This window comes from Meriones unguiculatus, chromosome 11 (assembly GCF_030254825.1).
Source record: "Meriones unguiculatus strain TT.TT164.6M chromosome 11, Bangor_MerUng_6.1, whole genome shotgun sequence".
In the NCBI taxonomy this organism is placed as follows: Eukaryota; Metazoa; Chordata; class Mammalia; order Rodentia; family Muridae; genus Meriones; species Meriones unguiculatus.
This window is the reverse complement of record NC_083359.1, coordinates 35,306,026-35,326,728: the sequence shown is the minus strand read 5'-3', so window position 1 is coordinate 35,326,728 and position 20,703 is coordinate 35,306,026. Positions and strand designations below refer to the sequence as shown.

The window sequence follows — 20,703 nt, the reverse complement described above, 5'->3', positions numbered from 1 at the left end:
TATAACCGAGTTGGGAATTCTATGGCCTGCCTATGTCTTATAGCTGTGGTGACGCCGTAGAAACATTCTCCGTGTGTTTGTGCTGTACGTATAAACACACAGAGATCTCCCCGTCATCTGAGCATATATTATCCACAATATGCACATATGCACATCCCCTGATACTTGATAAACAAGCATGTTACTGTTTGTGCATTTTATTCATTATTGCACAGTATTAGTTCATTTTTGCACAGTATTTGTTCTTACATGGTGAACTCTCCCTTATATAAAATTAACTGTAGAAGAGTATACACGGTGACAGTAGTCGCGACCTCCTATATCTTGGCTTCTTCCTGTCCCTGCACTGTAACAAGAGCCCATTTGCAGTGATTGGCCCAGGCCACCTAGGTTTGTGGCAAGGACACCCATGAGATTTACACAGTGACAAAAGCTCCCACGTGCTTTTGGGGGGTCCACCCTGATTGTTAATGCCATCTGTGATGTGTCAGGTGATGAGTGTTCCAGTCCTTTAGCCCAAATTTCAGAATCATCACAGACCCTAGGGTGGGAAACTCACGTGGACCACTTGCTCAGTTAGCTTTCCTTTGCCAAAGGGAGAATAAGGTCATTTCGGGCCTGTGACCCTGGCAATCCTCCGCTCTGCATTGGCTGAAGGAATGTTTTAGTTCTTTCTTGGAGCACAAGTTGGCTCCTTGAGCAAGACAGCACAGTTGGACCAGGGGTAACCTGCACCCCCTTTCTAGTGAGCTAATGGTCATTGGGGGCTCACCTTTGCTTCCAGGGGCTTCCCTGGCTGCTGCGGCATCTTTAGTATCTACTACAGATCTCTCCAAGCCTGGAGGTATTGGGGTGGTTGAGCCTGTATGCATGCTCCTGTATCTGTGAGCAGGAGTCATTCTTTCTGTCTGCTCAGTACCTGAGGAGCCCATCCTTCTCAGTGGTCTCTGGAAAATATCTCAGCTGAGACCACATATAGAGAGGCTAGGGCTGAGGTGTGTGTGTGTGTGTGTATCTATGTATGTGGCGTATCAATAATACAGCTGCCAACAGTCATACGTACCCTGAGAATTTCAGCACCCAACAGGTAGCCACCCTTTTTATCTGAAATTCCTCATCTGTGGAACCACCCATGAATAAAAACATTCAGAAGAAAATTGCACTTGATTATATGTAGCTTTTTTTGTGATTCCTGAAATGGAATGTATAACAACTCTTTCTGTAGAATTTACATTGCATTACGTATTGCAAAGGATCTGGAAGTTATTTGACATATGTAAGAGTATTTCTTTTTTAATTTTTATTTTTATATTAATTAAAGTTTATTTACCTTGTATCCCAGCTGTAGCCCCTCCCTGATTCCCTCCCAATCCCATCCTACCTCCCCCATCTCCTCCCTGCCTCTCTCTAAGTCCACTGATAGGGGAGGTTCTCCTCTCCTTCCATCTGACCCTAGCTTATCAGGTCTCATCAGGACTGGTTGTAATGTCCTCCTCGGTGGCCTAGCAAGGCTGCTCCTCCCTCTGGGGTGGAGGGGCAAAGAGCCAGCCACTGAGTTCATGTCAGAGACAATCCCTGTTCCCTTTACTAGGGAAGCCACTTAGATACTGAGCTTCCATGGGCTATGTCTGAGCAAGCGTTCTAGGTTATATCCAAACATGATCCTTGGTTGGAGAATCAGTCTCAGAAAAGACCCCTGTGCCCTGATATATTTGTTCCTTGTAGAGCTCCTGTCCTCTCCAGGCCTTACTAATACCCCTTTCTTTTATCTGATTCCCTGAACTCAACCCAAGGTTTAACTAAAGGTTAAACTAAGGTTCAACTATGAGTCTCAGCATCTGCTTTGATATACTGCTAGGTAGAGTCTTTCAGAGGCCCTCTGTGGCAGGCTCCTGTACTGTTTCTTATTTTCTCCTACTTCCAATGTCCATCCCATTTGTCTTTCTAGCTGAGGATTGATCATCCTACCCCGAGTCCTCCTCCTTGTTCAGCTTCTTTGGGTGTACAGATTTTAGTATGTTTATCCTATCTTTTAGGTCTAGTATCCACTTATAAGTGAGTATATACTGTGTGTGTCTTTCTGCTTCTGGGATACCTCACTCAGGATGATCTTTTCTAGATCCCACCATTTGCCTGCAAATTTCATGATTTCTTTGTTTTTAATTGGTGAGTAGTGTTCCATTGTATAAATGTACCACAATTTCTGTATCTGTTTCTCAGTTGAGGTACATCTGGGTTATTTCCAGGTACTGGCTATTACAAATAAAGCTGCTACAAACATGGTTGAACAAATGTCTTTGTTGTGTACTTGAACATATTTTGGATATATGCCTAGGAATGGTATAGCTGGATCTTGAGGAAGCACTATTCCTAGTTGTCTGAGAAAGCACTAGATTGATTGGTTGTACAATCAAGTGGTTGTACAAGTTTACATTCCCACCAGCAATGGAGGAGGGTTCCCCTTTCTCCACAGCCTCTCCAGCATGTGTTGTCATTTGAGTTTTTGATCTTAGCCATTCTGAGGGGTGTAAGGTGAAATCTCAGGGTCATTTTGATTCGCATCTCCCTGATGGCTAAGGATGTTGAGCATTTCTTTAGCTGTTTCTCTGCCATTCTATATTACTCTACAGAGAATCCTCTGTTTAGCTCTGTACCCCATTTTTAAATTGGATTACTTGATTTGCTGCTTTTTAACTTCTTTAGTTCTTTATATGTAGATATTAGGACTAATATATGGATATTAGTCCTCTGTCAGATATAGGGTTGGTGAAGATCCTTTCCCAGTCTGTAGGCTGTTGTTTTGTTTCTGACAACAGTATCTTTTGCTTTACAGAAGCTTTTATGAGGTCCCATTTATTGATTGTTGCTCTTAGAGCCTGTGCCGTTGGTGTTCTGTACAGGAAGTTGTCTCTTGTGCTAATGAGTTCTAGGCTCTTCCCCACTTTTTCTTCTAACTGATTTAGTGTGTCTGGTATTATGTTGAGGTCTTTGATCCACTTGGACTTTAGTTTTGTGCAGGGTGATAAATATGGATCTATTTGCATTTTTCTACATGTAGACATCCAGTTGGACCAGCACCATTTGTTGAAGATACTGTCTTTTTTTTCCATTGTATGGTTTTGGCTTCTTTGTAAAAAATCAAGTATCCATAGGTGTGTGGATTTATTTCTGGGTCTTCTATTCAGGTCCATTGATCCACTGTTCTGTTTCTATGCCAATACCATGCGGTTTTTATTACTATTGCTCTGTAGTACAGCTTGAGATCAGGGATGGAGATACCTCCAGATGATCTGTTGTTGTACAGGATCATTTTGGAAATTCTGGGTTTTTTGTTTTTCTATATGAAGTTGAGAATTTTTCTTTCAAGGTCTGTAAAGAATTGTGTTGGTATGTTGATAGGAATTGCATAAGAATATTTATTATATGCAAATGCTATGGCATTTTATACTGGAGGCTTCCCTGAGCATCTGTGTCTTTTAGTATCATGGGTGTTCAAGAAGCTAACTCCTGCAGACACTGAGTGATGACTGTGCCTCCTTAGGATGCAGGTGGAAAAGCAGGGAAGGCAGTAATGGTGCCACTTTTAGCTCTGGCCACTGCAACCACCAGGCATGAATGAAGTGAGATCATTCCATTGTCAGCAACTGATTCCCATTGCTCATGTTCTCAGTTCCTTCAACTGGCTTAATAGCCATCTAGTATCAGCCCCCATCACAGAAGAGGAAACTGGTCCATGCAAGGTCAATCCTTTCCCCTAGGTCACAGGTCTCTCATTGCATTTCCTCAGAAATCAGGGATCCTGAAACTCTTTGCTCCCACTCAGACCCTTTCATTTCTGAGGTCTCTTCAGGTAAAAGACAGAAGGGGTATTGTTTAAGCCATCTTCAGTTTGGGGCATATGCTCATTATATATATATATATATATATATATATATATATATATATATATATATATATATATTTTGTCAACTCTACAAGAGCTAGAGTCATGTGGGAAGGCAAGAGCTTCATTGGGAAAAAAAATGCCTCAATCAGACTGACCCATAAAGAAGATTTTGCAATATTTTCTTGATTAATGATGGATAGGGGAGGACCCAGCCCACTGAGGGTGGTCTCACCTCTGGGCAGGTAGGTCCTCGATTGCGTCACAAAGCAAGCTGAGTGAGCCATGACGAACAACCAGTAATATCAGTCTCTACTTGAGTTCCCGCCCCGAGTTCCTGCTTTATCTGCTTTTACTAACCTTGGTGATAGACTGTGACCCAGCGGTGTAGGGTGAAACAACCCATTTCTTCCCCAAGTTGTTCTTGGTCATGGTGTTGATCACAGCAACAGAAATCAGAGTAGGACAGAGGCTATCACCCTCTGCATCCTAGTTCCTCCAGTGAGAATTCCCCCTTATTCTGATGACTCAAACAGCCTAGCAAAGGGAGTGGGGTGGGAGCAGCAGTGGGCGTGATCCATTTTTCTGGGCCTTAGCAAAGGTTTCGGACACAGTTTCAGGTTAAAGAGTGATGAAGTCTGAATATGACTGGCTTTCCTGGCTAGGATGGATCAATGGGTTCCAGTGGGAGCCATCTAAACCTAGTCTATTTGGACCTACAAAGTCTATTACCTAGAGCCAGCAAGCCATTTGGATGGGAGAAGGCTATTTCCCCTCTACCCAATACCCTACAAACCACACTGGCCAGCTGCGTACTCTCGGTTGACTCTCATACAAGTAAATGAGATATGATGACAGCTTTCAGAATCTGTCTTCCCAAGAGCCGCCGAAAGGGCTGAAGGATGGAGCTTAGGAAGGAGGGCATGGAATTAGTTAATTCTCAGTTTGGCCAATGAGAAACAGGGGATGGAACATTCTCCATCTAGCCTGCCCAGGGATGCCAAGAACGGATGAACAGTCACATCTGCTGAGCAGTTGGCAGTCTCTGTACAGTATGTTACAGGGCTCTGGGCAGCACAGTGATGCATGATCCCAAATTGTCCCCCATGTTTCTCTGCTTCACTTCTTTGCTGCATGGACATACATACCCTTAATTTAAAGAATAAAATTTAATCGTTGAGTTAGATATTTAATGTTTACTCAAATTACCTGGGACTCTTGTTCAGAAGTGGAATTATTGGGGATGAGCCTAGGGACAGCAGAGACTGATGCATCAACCAAGAAACATGCATGGAGAGGAGCTAGACCCTATGCTCAGATGTAGCCCACAGGCAGCTCAGTCTCCATGTGGTTCCCTAGTAAGAGGCAGTCTCTGACATGAATTCGGTTGCCTGTTCCTTGTACCTTCTCCCTGTAAGGGCAACCTAGCCAGCCTACAGAGAAAGAGGATCCAGGCAGTCGTGATGGGACCTGATATAGGGTCAGACAATGGAGGAGGATGGCTTCCCCTCTCAGTGAACTAGGGAAGAGGTATAGGGGAGGAAGAATGAAGAGGATGGGACCGGGAAGAGATGAGGGAGGGGACTACAACCAGGATACAAAGTGAATAAATTTTAAATTTAAAAAAAAGTAAGCTCTCTGCTACTGCTCCAGCACCGTGCCTGATAACCTTCTACCATGTTCTCTGCCATGATGTTCATGAACTCTAACCTCTGAAATGGTGAGCCCCCAAGAAGCACTTTCTTTTGTAGTTTGCCTTAGTCACAGTGTCTTGTCACAACAGCAAAAAAGTAACTAAGAGAGCCCACATGACCTAATCACATCAGCAGAAGCCCATCAACTGACAGCTAACCCTAAGCCCTCAGGACATGGTTCTATGGAGGGAATTCTATATTCAAGTCATAGCAGTAGTGATAGCTAGGTAGATAATATAAAACCTGCTTCCCTGATATCAGTATAGATAATGGATTTCCATTTGGGGAGAAGCAGGTAGCTAGCTCTACCTAACCATCAGATCCTAGGTAGATTAGTAGGCAGCAAGCGAGACAGAAAATTAGAGTATCCTAAACTACACTGGCTGATGGATTACTGTGTTCCTAGAAGTTAAATCAATGAACAACTTCTTAGATTGTCTATACATACATATACACATATAATGTGTATAATATATTTATATACGTGTATGTATGTGTGTGTATATGTGTGTGTGTATAGATATAGATAGATTAGATAGATAGATAGATAGATAGATAGATAGATAGATAGATAGATAGATAGATATAGATATATATGCATATGACAAGATGAGCCACAGCAATAGGCAATTTTAAGGTCCATTGGTTATGGAGGGCTGGTTCCCTAAGAGAAGACTTGGCCATGCACCTGTATCTTTAGCAAGCAGACCTCTGCCTTTTCCCCAGGGGAAATTCTGGCTAGTAACTGGAGCAAGGAAAAAGGAACATGTGGATTTCTCAATGACTAGTAAATGGGAATCCGAAGTGACATCAGGACCATGACACCTAAAACTCTATTCTGGTCCTGATGTTAGAGAGACGCCATGGAGAATAAGGGGGTTGACCTGATTCCCTGAGGTGTGCATATACTCTGTCTGATGACCCGTTACATAAGGAAGTCTGCGTGGAACTTCCTGCACAAAGTCTCTCCAGAAAGTATGCTTTCAAAGATCTGAAGAGTAGGAGTAATTTTCTCCATATGCTTTTCATTCAATTAATTAATCTATCTCAAGAGAATGCGATGGAAAAGAGGGACACCATTAACACTATCAGATGCCTTTATGGGTTTGTTGATTTGCTTGGAAGAGATCGGCCATCTCTTCTGTTTGGTGATGAGTGCTTTCCTGGCAAATACTGAGTGCCTCAGGAATCTTGTTTATAGGAACGCCTCAGGAACATCGCACTGTTCCACTGCGTAGGTGCTGTCTTGCTCCTTTACATGGTAGTTGTGAAATGTCACTTGCTGCACATTCTTATTACTATTAAAGGTTTCATGGGCACAGAGGCATGGGACTCACTGGCTTTCTCTGGAATCTTGTCACTCAGAAGCACCCCACAGGATAGGGAGAGGCACAGCCTTTTGAAGGCTCAGGCTAGGTACCTCATGGAGGGGAGTCCACGATTGGGTAACGGAATCAACTCCAGACTGCATAAAATACTATGAATAATGGGGTGTCATTGACATAACATCTCCAAAAGCTCCAAAACCTAAAAAGCCACATTATGAAAGAAGAAGCCCTTCTTACCATCTCATCCAAAGATCTGCTGTCTCTACAGTCTTTGCTTTTGTTGGGTTTGAGGTCCTGGTCTGTATTAGTTTGCTATGGAAGCTGTAACAAATGTCAATAACAGAGTGGCTTAAAGAACAGAATTTGTTATCTAAGATCAGGATGTCCACATGGCTGATTCCTTCTCAGATCCATGGGGAGGAATCTAACCCATGCCTCTCTCTATCAGATGTAGCTTACTGGCCACTTTGGCTGTCCTAGTCACTGTCTTCACTCACCTTTATGTGATGGTCTTCCTGTATGTTTGTGTTCACATTTCCTCCTTTGATAGGAAAATCAGTAACACTTAATGATCACCTGGTTTAATGATTCTGCTTTGAAAATTGTCACATTTTGAAGTATTAGGGGTTATGACATCAGCATGTGAATCTGAAGGGGACACAAATCAATTTGACATGGTTTGTTTCAGGTTGGGAGAAGAGGAAAGACCTCAATCACTGGACATGCCACAATGAATAGAGCTGTGACTGCCACCCAGATGCTGTGGTTTCTCATGCCCGTAGACCAAGAGTCCTGGGTAACGGACGACACAGAAACCTAGATGGCTAGGTATGTGTTTCATACCTAGGATCCAGTGCGGTGTGTGTTCAGAACCAGTAGGCTTCATGTCTTGTTTCTGATCACGCTTAAGGCCACTAATGATAGTCTACAGTCAATAAAAGTAGCCCAAATCAGTAAGGACAGAGCAACTAAAGGCAAGGAACCCTTTGAAGATTCGAGATCTGGGTCACCCTGCTAGACAGATCATGTTGGCCAGATAAAATGGCATCTTGGGTCAGGGAAACATTAAGTGGAGGCTGGAGGAAGAAAATGACAGATGTCTGTTATCGTACTGATCCCTTTGCAACGACACTGTAGCTTGTATCACAGATATTGCTTTCTGTTGCATACGGGTCATAACTGGCCACCACCTTCAAATGGATCGTGGCTAATTGGACTTGATCAGAAAAATGGAGGAGCCATGTGACTGACAGGAGCAGGACACACAGGAGGGTTCTGAGGATGTTGACTGCATCAGAGCATCTCATACACCAACCCAACTCTGGCCCTCACAGGCATCATAGTTTGCTGAGCTTCCAGCTGCCTACTCTGCCCCAGTGCCCAGTGCAGTCAACTGCTTCTGTGTAGCTCCTGACACCAGGGCCACCAGTTGCCTGTTGGGGAGGTTGGGTTTGCTCCTCCCATTTGCTGGTACAGAGCCACTAGCTGCACCAGTGATCGGTGCAGACAAACCTTGGCCATGACTACATCACCACCTTGTAGGGTATGGGATCAAGCAACAGAATCACAGCCTCAGTAGAATATACTGCTATATGCTTGAGGCTGCACAAATACATCTTCTTTCTTCTACCTCCCTTATACAGACTGTGGTGAGGAGAAGTTTTCCATCCATCCTGTCTACAGATGTCCTGCTCCATGATGCAGGACATTGAAAGCTGGATCTCCCTGTGGCTTGCTGAAAAGCAGAGCACAGCATGCTAACCAAAAAAAAAAGTGTGGGCTTTTCATCATGATCTGAGGGTCTCTTTTCTAGTCAGTTGAATTTACTCAGGGTAAATATAGGCATCTAGGGTTGAATGGGAATGGTAAACAAATGAGTGCCAGGATGCTTGAAGAAGGAAGCCAGACTCATTTTTATATACTTGGGAAGATGTTGGATTCCTTAAATTTTTCCTCCATTCTCTGGAAGAAGGAATGCTGACTTCCATTCCATGCTTCAAGACCCTTGGGAGGGGGAACTTGGTACCCTAAATCATACTAAAGTGTGGAAGGGTGATATCTGTATCTTGAAGTCAGTAAGCTTAGTGGGTGAGGGAGAGTGGCTCTGAGGAAATTTTCCAGAAGGACTCAGAGTCAGGTCAACCTAGAGTCCATTTAGGTCCCACCGATCTCAGCGTGCGGTATTGAACAGTTCACTGAGCTAGAAAGTGTGTGGGCTGTGTGAATTGATCTCTTGGGGTCTGTCACAGTTTGTGTCTGGAATGCCCTACACGGATTCACGGTTTGAATAACTGGCCACCAGTTTGTGGTGCTTTTTTTGAAGGCTTAGAGCCTTTGGAGGTAGGTCTAGTTGGTGGAAGAAGTCACTAGGGTGGGACTTTGAAGGTTATCTGTTTCTGGCTTTCCTGCTTTCAGTGCTTTCTGGCTAGCTACCATGCCAACAGCTCAAGCCTACCCTTCTAGGGCATGTGTTCCTGTGACCATGCTTTCCCCACCATAACAAACTAAAATCTGAAGCCATGAGCCCAAAACAAGCCTTTCCTTTCCTTAGGCTGTTTTGGAAGCTATTTTGCTCACGTTGGTAGCCCACTCCCAAGCAAATCACCCAGTAGTCCTTTCTTGTGGGAATTCTGAAGGTACAGCCCTTTCTGGACATTACAAGCTAGTTTTGGACAGACCTGGCTTATAATTATGGGTCATCTCGTGGCATAAGATGAATTGAACCAAATTTGACTCCCCTACCTTCATTGGGCATCACGATCAGTACTGTAGGGGATGATGTCCACAAGCAGGGCCTGTGACATTAGTATTTGGAAGCAAGCTGTCAAACATAAAAGTGAATTAACAGAGGTGGGTAGGCCTCTTGCTTGGTGACAAGGGCAGGTTGCAAACCCTCCAGTTCTGAAGTGGTTAGCATATGTTTCTCCATATCTCGTGCATTAAAAACCAAATCCTCAACCCTTGTGTTGATGGCATGAAGTCAGGCCTTTCATGGTGATTAAGATTAGATGAGGTCATAACAGTGGGATACCCCACACACACTGGGCATTAGTGGCTAGATAAGAAGAGCCACCCAACCTAGCACACTTGCTCTGCCTCATCACGCTCTCCCTTGCTAGGCCATGGTGCAGCAGAAGGGCCTCACTGGATCCCAAGCAGATGCTGACACTGCGCTCGTGGACTCCTTTGCCACTAGAACTGTAAGAAGGATGCTTTTTTCCCCCTTTGTATCAGGCATTCAGTTAAGATCGCAGTAAAAAAAACAAAACAAATAAACAAACCCCTTAGACTCTTGAGTTTTCACACCAGTTTGAATAATACTCTAGTGTCTCTCTTGTGGGACTGGTGTGAGGGTTTAAGGGAAAGGACATAGAGAGCGAGGACCTGGCAAAGGCCGCTGTGGTATAACCAGTTGTCAATGTCTCCACTAGCATGGTTGTGCATATTGGTACATGGCCATAGAGTCTGAAATACTGACAAAGTGCCAAACCTAACTCCCTGCTAATGACAGTCCTCAGATGTGATTTAACGTTTGAGTGTTGTGTGAACAGGAATCCATGGGTTTCACTTTTTGCTCTGAATTTTATGGGAAAAGAAACAGAGGTGGATGGTCCCTTTCAGACCCTGTGAGGAAATTCACAGGCATCGATACTTTGATCAAGTCAGAACTTAGTGATGTGATTATTACAGCACCCTGTTGAAGAGCAGAGAAGTGACTGCAGGCACAGAACTTTCCATTGCAGCCATAAAAACAGCCTCCCAGTCTGGTGCGCAGGCCTCCCTGGTGGGAAGCAATTGCTTCTGCGGGTCTACAATGGGCTTGTGTCTGTCTGGAATTACAGGGAATGGGGAGCTGTCTTCATTTGCTTGTCGAGATACTTCCCCTAGTCATTGGAAGCACTTCTCCTTGAAGGTTAAACACTGGAATTCTGTTAGTTCATAATGACAGGAAAAACTAACCCAATGGAATTCAGCCTTAGAACTTGAAGAGAAAATGGACTTGGAAAGAACAGTCAGGTAGGACAAGGGCCACATGATGCTGACATCTGCTTGGGAAGCCATGGGGATGTGGTCCCACCGTTCAGCTCTTCTAAGGTCCTCTGCTCATGTGTTGACATGGGTTCTTGTCAGGTGGATCCAGAGGCATTCCAATCTCTGCTTACTTTAGGAATCCAGAGCTATCTGATGCAACCCAATCCCTTCTCCCCACCGCCCAGAGCCACCATAGCAGGGCAGAAATAGGAAGCTAGAACACACAGTGGTTTAAGACTTGGAGAGGGGGCATAGACAACACCCTGGGGGAGACTGGAATGACACGGGTCACAAGGATTCAGGATACACTGGGCACGAAAGGTTGCTGGGGGTTTTAGGTAATGGGGAAGAATTTAACTTCCCATTCAGGTGCTGAAACCAATGTTGGCATTCCCTAGTCTTAGTTCACTTCTGCCGCGCTTCAGTTTTTCCATGTGGGCAATAATCATATCTGCCTTTTAAGGTTACCTATTAAGCTTTGGGAAGTTTTGTTTTTGTTTTTGATCATTTTATCTCATCTTTCACTGGACCCCAGGGACTTAGCATCTAAGAAATGGCCATCCACCCCTACTTTGCCATTCACTTGACTTCCACAAGGGTTCAGCCTTATGCTCAGGCTCCTCCACACATCTGTGAGGTAGGAGAGGTTGGAGTGGCTCTCCTCTCCCTTGCTTCTCTTCCTTTGGTGTCATCTGAGAAACCTGACCATGGACATTGTCTCTCCAAGAAAGCCACCGCTCCTGACCTGGTGATGTAACTTGCAGGCTGGACCAGTCCTCAGCCCTCTCTCCTTTCCACTGAAGACTGCTTGGGGTCTTCAGTGAAGTAACAGACTGGGAGAGTTAGCCATCTCTGTCCAGAGATGGAGGAAGGTGGTAAGAAAGTCTCCACCATCCGTCTGCAAAAGGAAAATGCTGGGTGGGCTTTCTTGGCATCCTAACACCCCAGGAATTGGCCCCAAAGACACCAGAGTCTTCAAGAAGATTCTTGAGGTTGCTGAGCCAGGAGGAAAAACATAGCATCGAGATGAGCCAACATAAGCCTTCCATACAGGTGTAGTCCCCTGGGCTGCCTCCCACCATGGAAACTTTCTCCCCAGTCCTTCAGTAAAAGACTCGGGCAACAAGGTTTATTTGAGTCATGGGATCATTGTTAATGTCAGTGAGAAAGAACCACACTTTGGAGGTGATGGGGTACAACAGGGCTTATTAAAAAAAAAAGTAAAAACACAAAAATGTTAACCAAATATAGAACTTTTAAAAGCTTTTCAGTTCTTTTGAGTGCTGGGACATAGGGATGAAACAAACGACAGCTCCTTCTAGCTGCGAGCCTGAGTTATGCCAGGTATGCCTTGGATGCTGGGGAGAGCATCCATTGGGAACATGCTGGCTCTCTGAGGTTCCAGAATCCACAGTGGGGCTTCTTTATCTGTTAAGTGCTCTGTCACTGTGGTGGTGGCGGCCACAGGCGATGCGAAGTTTGTTGTCACTTGAGGACTGGCATGGGGTCCGCTGGGATCCTGTCTCTTTTAGGGCTTTGTTTCCTTATGGAACTCCAAGGCCATGTGCGTGCCTCTCCCTCACAGATCCCACACTGCTCTGAGCGGCAGCACCTCACAGGTCTGTGGACATGGAGTCTGGGATCTGCTTGCTTTCTTCACTTGACTTGCTGGCCAGCTTTGAGGGAAGACACAAGAACACGTCAGCAAGATGAGATTCTTGTGTGCATCATCGCAGAGCACCCCAGACCCTACAACCTTGACTTGTGCCTAAAGACAAGTGATTAGAAGTTGCTACGACCTTGAGTTTTGTCAGAAAGCTGCTTTGGGGAAGCTTCATAGACCCCCTTGCTAGCTGTGTGAATTCTGCACATAGCTCAGCTAACTCTGTGAGCCTGGCAGGGAAAAAAAAATCTTCTGGAACAGGGGAGGATCAAACAGGATAATGACAGGGAAATGCTTAGCATGGTGCCTGACTCACTCATGCAGGCTCTCAGGCAACCTGTGATTTTTATAGTATCTCAGCTCTGATTCATAGTGCCTGGAGGATCGGAAGTACGTCCGAACCTTCTTGATCCCAGACAAGGACTGACAGGGTAACAACAGGGGATGGGACTTCCAAGAGTCAGAAATTTATAACCAACTTTTAATTTGAAGGATATTTTGTAATGTAAGTAAAATACGAAAATGCTTTGTCCCCCCCCCAAAAAAAAAATACTTTTGGCTTCTTAGATAGCTGGCTGCTAGGGCTCAGAGAGGAGCTCCAAAGAAGAGGTTAAATTAGGTCTAGCCACCTACTGGTTCTGAGGTCCCAGAAGCCCCTACTTCACCGGAACTGGGCTCAGTCCTTCTCAGAGGAGTCACTTGAAGCTCCAAGAAGCACTGAGTGGTGGACATTGCAAGACAATTGCCCCAGCAAGAGTATTTCTGGCCACACTCTTCAGGGAGTAGCCAAAGGTACATAACCACAGGCAAAAATTTGCACCCCCTTGTAGATCCTCCCCATTTTTCTCAGCATTTCCTTCTTTCCAGCCACTGGTGTCCTCACCATGGTCTTGAAGAACTGATTGACTTTCTTCTTTTTCAGGGTCTTCTTGTCACCGTCTGAGAGATGGAGGAAGGTCTGACTCAGGCGGGGAGATGTGTTGGCCTCATCCAAGCCAGGCACACCTGCTGCAGAGAGTGTGAGGGCTGGAAAGAACCCAGACATGAGTGAGTGGGGGGGGGGGGATGTGTTAGGGCAGAGCCTGACAGCAAGCAGCCTGGCTTTGCCAGGCACTCTGTTGGGAGATGTCTTTACTGTCATGCACTGTTCAGCCCCAAGGGGGCAGCACCCGTTCTGCCTTGTTCTATTCTGTCCCACCTCAGGCTCAGAGCCTGCATGGAGCAGCAGACATGAGAAGTAGATGCATGGATGCTGAGTTCCTGGCTGTACGTGCGCTTCCCTCTGTGAATGGAAAGTGAGTCGGGAATGCTCTGTATCCCTGGACAGTAAGACATGGGTGCAAGGTGTCATCTATACACTGAACACCACAGACATTAGATGCTGTGGCAAGCTTTGGAAATCTAGAAGTAGTCTTCCCGGTCAGCAGAGGTGCCATGGGCCTTAGAAATATGCCAAAGGCACCCCCCTGGACCTGGAGGAACTGCTGCCTGCAAATGGGAACTCTTGGTTGGGAGTGGTCCCAGAGGGACCACAGACTTCCCCTTCTGCACCCAGTAGAATTTGATCACATGACTTCTCCACTGGGGGATGTTGAGAGAGTGCAAGAACTATGGGCTTCTGGCCCCAAATACCCAGCCTGCCTCGCTCTATTAGAAGTAGTTCTCATCTTTCCTCTCCCTGACAGCTTGGCAGCAGCAAATACGTACCTGGGATGGTGGGCATGGACTGGCTGACAGAACTCATCTGAGAGAGGATAGACACCCTGGTGGGGACGGCCGCATGCTCTGAGAGATTGGTGTCACTCATGAATTCATGCTTTCTGGAAAGCTGGATGAATATTACATACAGTCAAACAAACACCACAGACAGTGCTTAGCATGAGGCAACTCTAAATCCTCCAAGGTCAGGGGAAAGTGCTTAAAGTGGTTTCTATGGACAGGGAAGAGAGTCCATTTGTTCTGTTTTATATCATTCAGTGTCAGTGTGCCTATTCTGGTTGGATAGGTTGGGTATTACATAACACCAAGAGTTCTGGAGAGGGTCTATTCAGCTAGACCATCAGGTGAATTGTGTTCCCTAGCATCCTGGAGCATAGAAGCCACACCCATCCTTTTCCCTCAGAAGTCTACTAGGAAGTTTATGGGGTTTCTTCTCCAGAGGACATCAGCTGGCCCTGCCCTTTTATCCAGCCCCACCCCGCCATAATGGCTAATGCTCACTCCCTTGCAGTTCCCCAGCATGCTTTCAATAAACCTTTCCACTGAGCTCAGGGCTGTGTGATACCAAAATCTCATCATTAGTAATTACTAATTGTTGAACTTTTTTTTTTTTTCCTTTTAGATAAGGGCTTACTCTGTAGATGAGGCTGCCCTGAAATTCACTATGTAGCACAGGCTTCCCTCCAACCCATTGGAATCCTTAGTCCCCCACAAACATTGATTATGTAATTATACTGTATATAACTATATGGTTATATTTCATGCAGAATATTATGTAAATATGATTCTGATAGCTTGGGTTCAAATCCTGCTTGGGGAGCATGAGAGTATGTTCTGCCTCATTTTGGGCAGCTTCCTTCCTCTAAGACTCACTGCAGTGAGGGAGCCAGGCTAGTCTACCCTCTCAGGACCCCTAAACTGCCTGGCACAGTGTTCTGAAGAGCTGGGGAGAACCTGGGACCCCTGCTTACCCGTTTCAGCTCTGACTCGGGTGCTACCTTCTCATCTGCAAACACCACGCTGCTCCTCTTGGTCCTTTTCTTGGACCGACGCAGCTTGACCTCTGGCAGAGTGCTCCCTGGGGAGATGGGCTCCTCCTCCACTTTGGGAGTCTTGGGCACTGCTGACTCTAGGTCAAAACTGAAGGACAGGGAAAGAAAAGAGGAAACAGTAGTTAGAGCCTGGTAGGGGAATAGGGGTCCTCAGAGGATTTCCATGCTGACTGAGCTATCACTGCAGGGCTGAGGCAAAATCGGGTATCTTGATGGCAGATTGAAAAAGTCACGTGTGCACAAACATTCAAAATGAAGGTTAGAATGATTGAAGACGGTAAGACACTAAAAGCAAAAAGGATGGCAAGGAGATGAATCTGGTTAAAATGTGGATCTAGGTTCAAAGCCAGGCACTGCCACTTTTTTGCTGAATGACCCTGAGTAAACCCCTTGGCTTCTCTGAGCTACACTTGCTTCAGTAAGTGGGGATATGCAGCGGCCTAAGCAGCGGTCCTGAACACCAGGCAGGTGGTGCTTATGATACAGACGGTGAAATTGGGTGTGGGGAGAGCCAATTTCTCTCCTGTGTAGGCCCTGTGGGGGGGATGAGGTAGGAAATGTGGATGGTGTGGGAGGAGACATGCTACTATCAGAGTGACGTGGGAAGAAAAGAGCGATGTTTGGGAGGGATGCTGGCTTCCAACAGACATCAGTGGGCACAGAGCCTAGTGGCAGTGGTGGCAGCAGGGAGGCACGGGGATGAGAGGTGGCTTCAGTGAGTTATGGGTTCCTGGAAAAGCCAGCATCCTCTCTCAGCTGCCCAAGACGCTTTTTAAAATGGCACTAGCCAAGGCAAGCCGCTGAATGGCTCCAAGGCTTTCCTGACATCCCAGCTGGAGAAAGGCTTAAAAAGTGAATGGGAAGGAGGCCTGGGCCAGGAGCTCCAGGAAAGGGCTGACCTTTCTGCGGTGGTCTTGCTTGGGGTGCTGCAGTCAGAATTCATGGAGGCCAGAGAGATGATGGACATCTGCCTGTAGGAACGCAGCATGGACCTGGGGCGACCCACTCTCCGGTCATCGAAGTCAGGCTGTCCGTATGAGAACAAGTGGTGAGGAGCCAGCTGAGCAAGGCTTTGCAATTCGAGCCCTCCTCCTCTGGGCAGGGTGGAACAGGGGGGCCAAGGGCAATCAATGCAAAACTCCCAGCCAGCAGGACCGCAGGATAAACACTAGCAGCCTCCATCTCAGGGGAACAATCACTAGTCCTTAAGTTTCCCCATGTGAGACAGCATCTGTACTCTTCAATGGCCTCGCGGACCATCTTTCCTTATGTTAATGAGAGGGCTTGCGATGGGGCTGGTCTGTGCCAGAGAGACCAACCCTGTCATTACACGGCTGAGACTTTGAACCATGTATTATCAACTCAACCTCCAAGGAGGAGACAGGGGACAGAGATGAATCTCCTGCCCATAGCCAATGATTCACACAGTCTTGGCTAAGTAGCAAAAGCCCCGGAAAAACTCTCCACACTTAAGCTCTGGTGAGCTCCCTGGTAGGTAATCACATGCCAATCGCATGCCGGAGGGTGATGTCTCCTGACAACATGGAAGTTTCATGTTCGGGACCAACCTCCTTATACCTCGTCCTATGTGTCCTGCACCTAGCTTTGTTTGATTTATTATCTGAAAGCTTCAGTACAGAAGCTCCCCAGTCTGTGAGATCACATCCCACTAAGCCTCTTGTTAAATTGAAAATGTGATCTAAAAAATGCGTAAGATCTACCTGGACTGCCAAGCACCCTAGCTAGCAACACCATTTACTATGGCATACTGGCTGTTCACCCCACGGGCAGCTTCTTTATCCGGGGTTGCCTGAGAGTTGCGTGTAGGTGCCCTAGTCTTCCAAGAGTGCTTGACCACACAGCTCGAGCCCCAGAAAGGTCAAGGTTTGAAGTATAATTTCTACTGACTGCAGATTGCTTTAAAATCATGACAAAGTTGAAAAACCATTAAGTCATTGCAGTCAGGAATCCTAGTGAATTACCACATTGGCTGGAGGATAAATTACAAATTTGACCCCCAAATTTGTAATCATTATGTGCAGAAGTGTGGGTCCTAACTCTTGGGGCCTGGAGTTTGTGGCTGGTATCTAAAGCGGGGGGGACTGTTCTTTCAGCCTGGAAAATTTGGCCTGAACCCAAGAGTTTAACTTCAGAATTTCATTTCAGAAGGAGTGTGGAAAATGTCAACTTGTTTCTGCCTGGAGAAGAGACAGAGGTTCAGTTCTAGGCCCTTCCTGAAACTACAGCTCTTCTCTGGGTGTCTATAGATCAAGAGTGTTGGGGCAGACAATCTTCAAGATTCCAAAAAGCCCTGGTATTTGATGATTCCACTTTATGTGAAATGGAAGATGTTGTCCCTGAGAATAGAGGCCAGGGTCCCCTTCAGGCTGTGGAGAACAGTGGCTTTGGAGATGATGCAGCTGGCTGCATGCCCTATCCTTCACTTAACTTCAGGTAAGTTATCTAATGCTCCTGAATCTTAAAATTATATATATATATATGACTTAAAAAGCATTACTACCTGCTTATACCAATCAGCTGATATACATCAACTGCAGCCCAAGCACATACTAAGTGCTTCATTAATATAACCATTAAAATCACACAGTTCCTTGGGCTACTGCTAGTTCTACAGGTCCAATGTATGACTGGCTTCTCTTTAGGAGGGATTTTTGAGGGACTAGCCCTACAGGAAGTTTCCTCCATGGCAGTCCCTTTCAGCTCTTATTCCCACAATCCTCCCCATTCCCAGTCACAGGGACCATTCATACCATCTCTCGGACACCATACTCCTTCTCCACCTTCATTTTCAGGTTCTTGAAGCACTCCTCCATCCGGTCATGAAAAGGGCGCAGGTTGTCCAAGACCCTTTTCTCATGGATCTTAATGCCAGCTCCCAGGAAGGGGATCTGAAGAGAGAGGTGGTAAGCAATGGGCCTCAGCTTGGCTGCTAGCTCAAGAGCTCAGGTTGACTTGTTAACTATTCCTGGGCAGCTTTCAGGAGCTTAGAGACCCACATGGTCCCTGGGACAGCCACAGCCTTAGAAATTTGTCCTGGAGGGGAACAATGATTCCAGTTGCTCTCCTTTCCCTGGAATTGTGGCTGTCCTGGGCATTAGAAGCCACAGACATGGGGAAACCTGAGTCGTCAAAAAAATCTACAAAGGGTCAGAATTCAGAGAACAGAATGGAGAACCCTCCTGGGCTTTGAGCTGCAGTCTTGCTTAAGAAGTACTCAGAAGTAAGAAAGTGAAATTATGAAGTTAAGCCAGGCAACAGGGAAGAGCAGAGAAAGGCAGAGAGGCCACAGCCCATCTTACACCATGGGGCCCAATTATACTTTTCATGGCCGCCGAGCAAAGCTGTGAGTGTGCTGGCATCAGAAAGTTCAGGGATGAGGGAGGAACAGATAGGAGAGCGTAGTTTGTCTTATGAGGAATGTCAGCAACACTAATCCTTGGAGCCCTGGAAGGAGAGGAACAGAGCCACAGGGCTCAATGCTAGAAGGAAAAAAATCTGAGAAAGTTAATTGCATGACCCTCTGGTTGAAATAAGTAAGAACACCAGGATAAAGGATAGACTCTTTTTAGGAAAACAAACACCTCCACCATGGGAGGGTAAAGGTGTTTCTGTCACCTTCTCTTAGATACCCTGAGAGGAAAGGCGGTGAAGGGAGAAGAGCACTCTGCAGTGAGATGTGGACTCAGCTATAAACAGGCCCCGGTTTCTGTGCAGGAGAAAGGTAGCTGGAAGCTGTAGCTGACCTCCAAGAGCAGAGGAGGGAGTTGGTGGTTAGAAGAGGCCACCATGCTTCTAGGAATGAAGGAGGCACTCAGGGGCAGAGGAAAGGATCTCACAGCAAAGCTAAGGGAGGCGCTGGTATTCTGCACCAGGCCAGTCCCCTGCCCAGGGGCCCACTGTTTCACCTTGCAGCTAAGTATAATGTGCTCCCATTTCCCCAAGAGGCAGGAACTTGTCCTGTAAAACAAACCTGGGGTTCAGGAGGACCAGACCCAAGGGCAGGAGGAGGAGCAGCCACCACCAGACTGGATGCAAGTAGATGAAAAGAAAGTGCATTTATGGGTGGTGAGGTGGCCACTGCACAGTTCCCAAACTGCCCAGTGTGGTAGCTATGATTGTCTTCTCAAGAAACAGTGGGAAGAATCGCCTTCTGGAGGATGTTGGTGTATAGGTTCAGACATAACGGGTCACCGAATTGCCAGGCAATGATGCCCCCTTGCTGACACAGCCTTCTCCCACGCACATTGATTTCCAATTAGCTTCACTGTGAATTAGGAAGAATCTTCAGGGGTGACCAGACACTGGAGGAAACTTACCCAGAGGAGACAGGACCAAAACAGGCAGGATACATAACATGGGGACAAAGGGACAGAGGAATGAATGAGGGAGAATGACTGTAGAAAGCTTAAATATTACCAAAAGGGTCTTCCATAAAGATAATACTGCAAAAGTTTAAAGTGGAATAAATTTATAGCTTTAGCGTTACACTTTAGATAAGACAGAAAATTGGTCAGCTTAGCATCAATCTCTAGGGGTTAAAAGGGACAAGGGAGCGAAGAGGATACCGAGTGACCTGGTGCTCTGCCATGAACAGGCCAACCAGGCCAAGAGAAGCCAGCGAAGAAATATGGGTGTTAAGCTACAGATCAGCCAGACTTGACATTCACAGAACACTCAAGAGCTTCAGAATCTGCATTTTCCCCGTCTGAGCATGCCATTCCTTTACAATAGACGTTTTGCTAAATCACATGGGTTTTGGTATATTGTATTTCTGTTTTCATTTGGTTCAAGGGATTTTTATAATGTCCTTTCTCACATCCTGAATGATCCATTGTTCATTTAAAAGTGCATTATTCAGTCTCCATCCATGCTTCTAACTTCTGAAGTTTATCTTGCTATATAGTTTGAGTTTTATTCCACTGTGATCAGAAAGGATAACAATATGGTTGCATTTTCTTTTAACTTTTGTTTTATGTGAGTATAAGTGAGAACTCTCAGGGTCTCGTGGCAGACAGGAAAGCTGGTATGGACACTTTGAAAAACTGTTTCTTATACCCAGAAAGGCTGAACTTGAATGAGCCAACAATTCTACTATTACCTGTACCTTGAGGGAATGAAGTGTATATACCTCTACCAACAGAAGGATGGATCAATAAATGGATATATTTTTTGTATGCTATATACTCACAGGGCAAAATTTAGAAAAAGTCAAACCTTTCATGTGTGCAGTAACTTGATGAATTTAAAAGATACTGTGTTATGTAAAAGAATCTGGATACAAAATAATATGTACTGTCTATTTTATTTATAT

At 45.7% G+C, this 20,703-nt stretch overlaps 1 protein-coding gene across 1 annotated transcript in view; it reads right to left on the bottom strand.

Annotated features, from left to right (window-relative positions):
• Positions 1-12,065: 12,065 nt before the first annotated feature.
• The window catches only part of Dock2 (dedicator of cytokinesis 2), a 405,024-nt gene continuing 396,386 nt past the window's right edge, over positions 12,066-20,703 (bottom strand). The window contains exons 47-52 of the mRNA XM_060363865.1: positions 18,143-18,280; positions 16,271-16,398; positions 15,291-15,459; positions 14,308-14,428; positions 13,484-13,626; positions 12,066-12,613 (exon numbers count right to left, since the gene is read on the bottom strand). Of these exons, the coding sequence (XP_060219848.1) occupies positions 12,551-12,613; positions 13,484-13,626; positions 14,308-14,428; positions 15,291-15,459; positions 16,271-16,398; positions 18,143-18,280 (762 nt within the window). The 3' untranslated portion in view covers positions 12,066-12,550. The remainder of the gene's footprint in view (positions 12,614-13,483; positions 13,627-14,307; positions 14,429-15,290; positions 15,460-16,270; positions 16,399-18,142; positions 18,281-20,703) is intronic.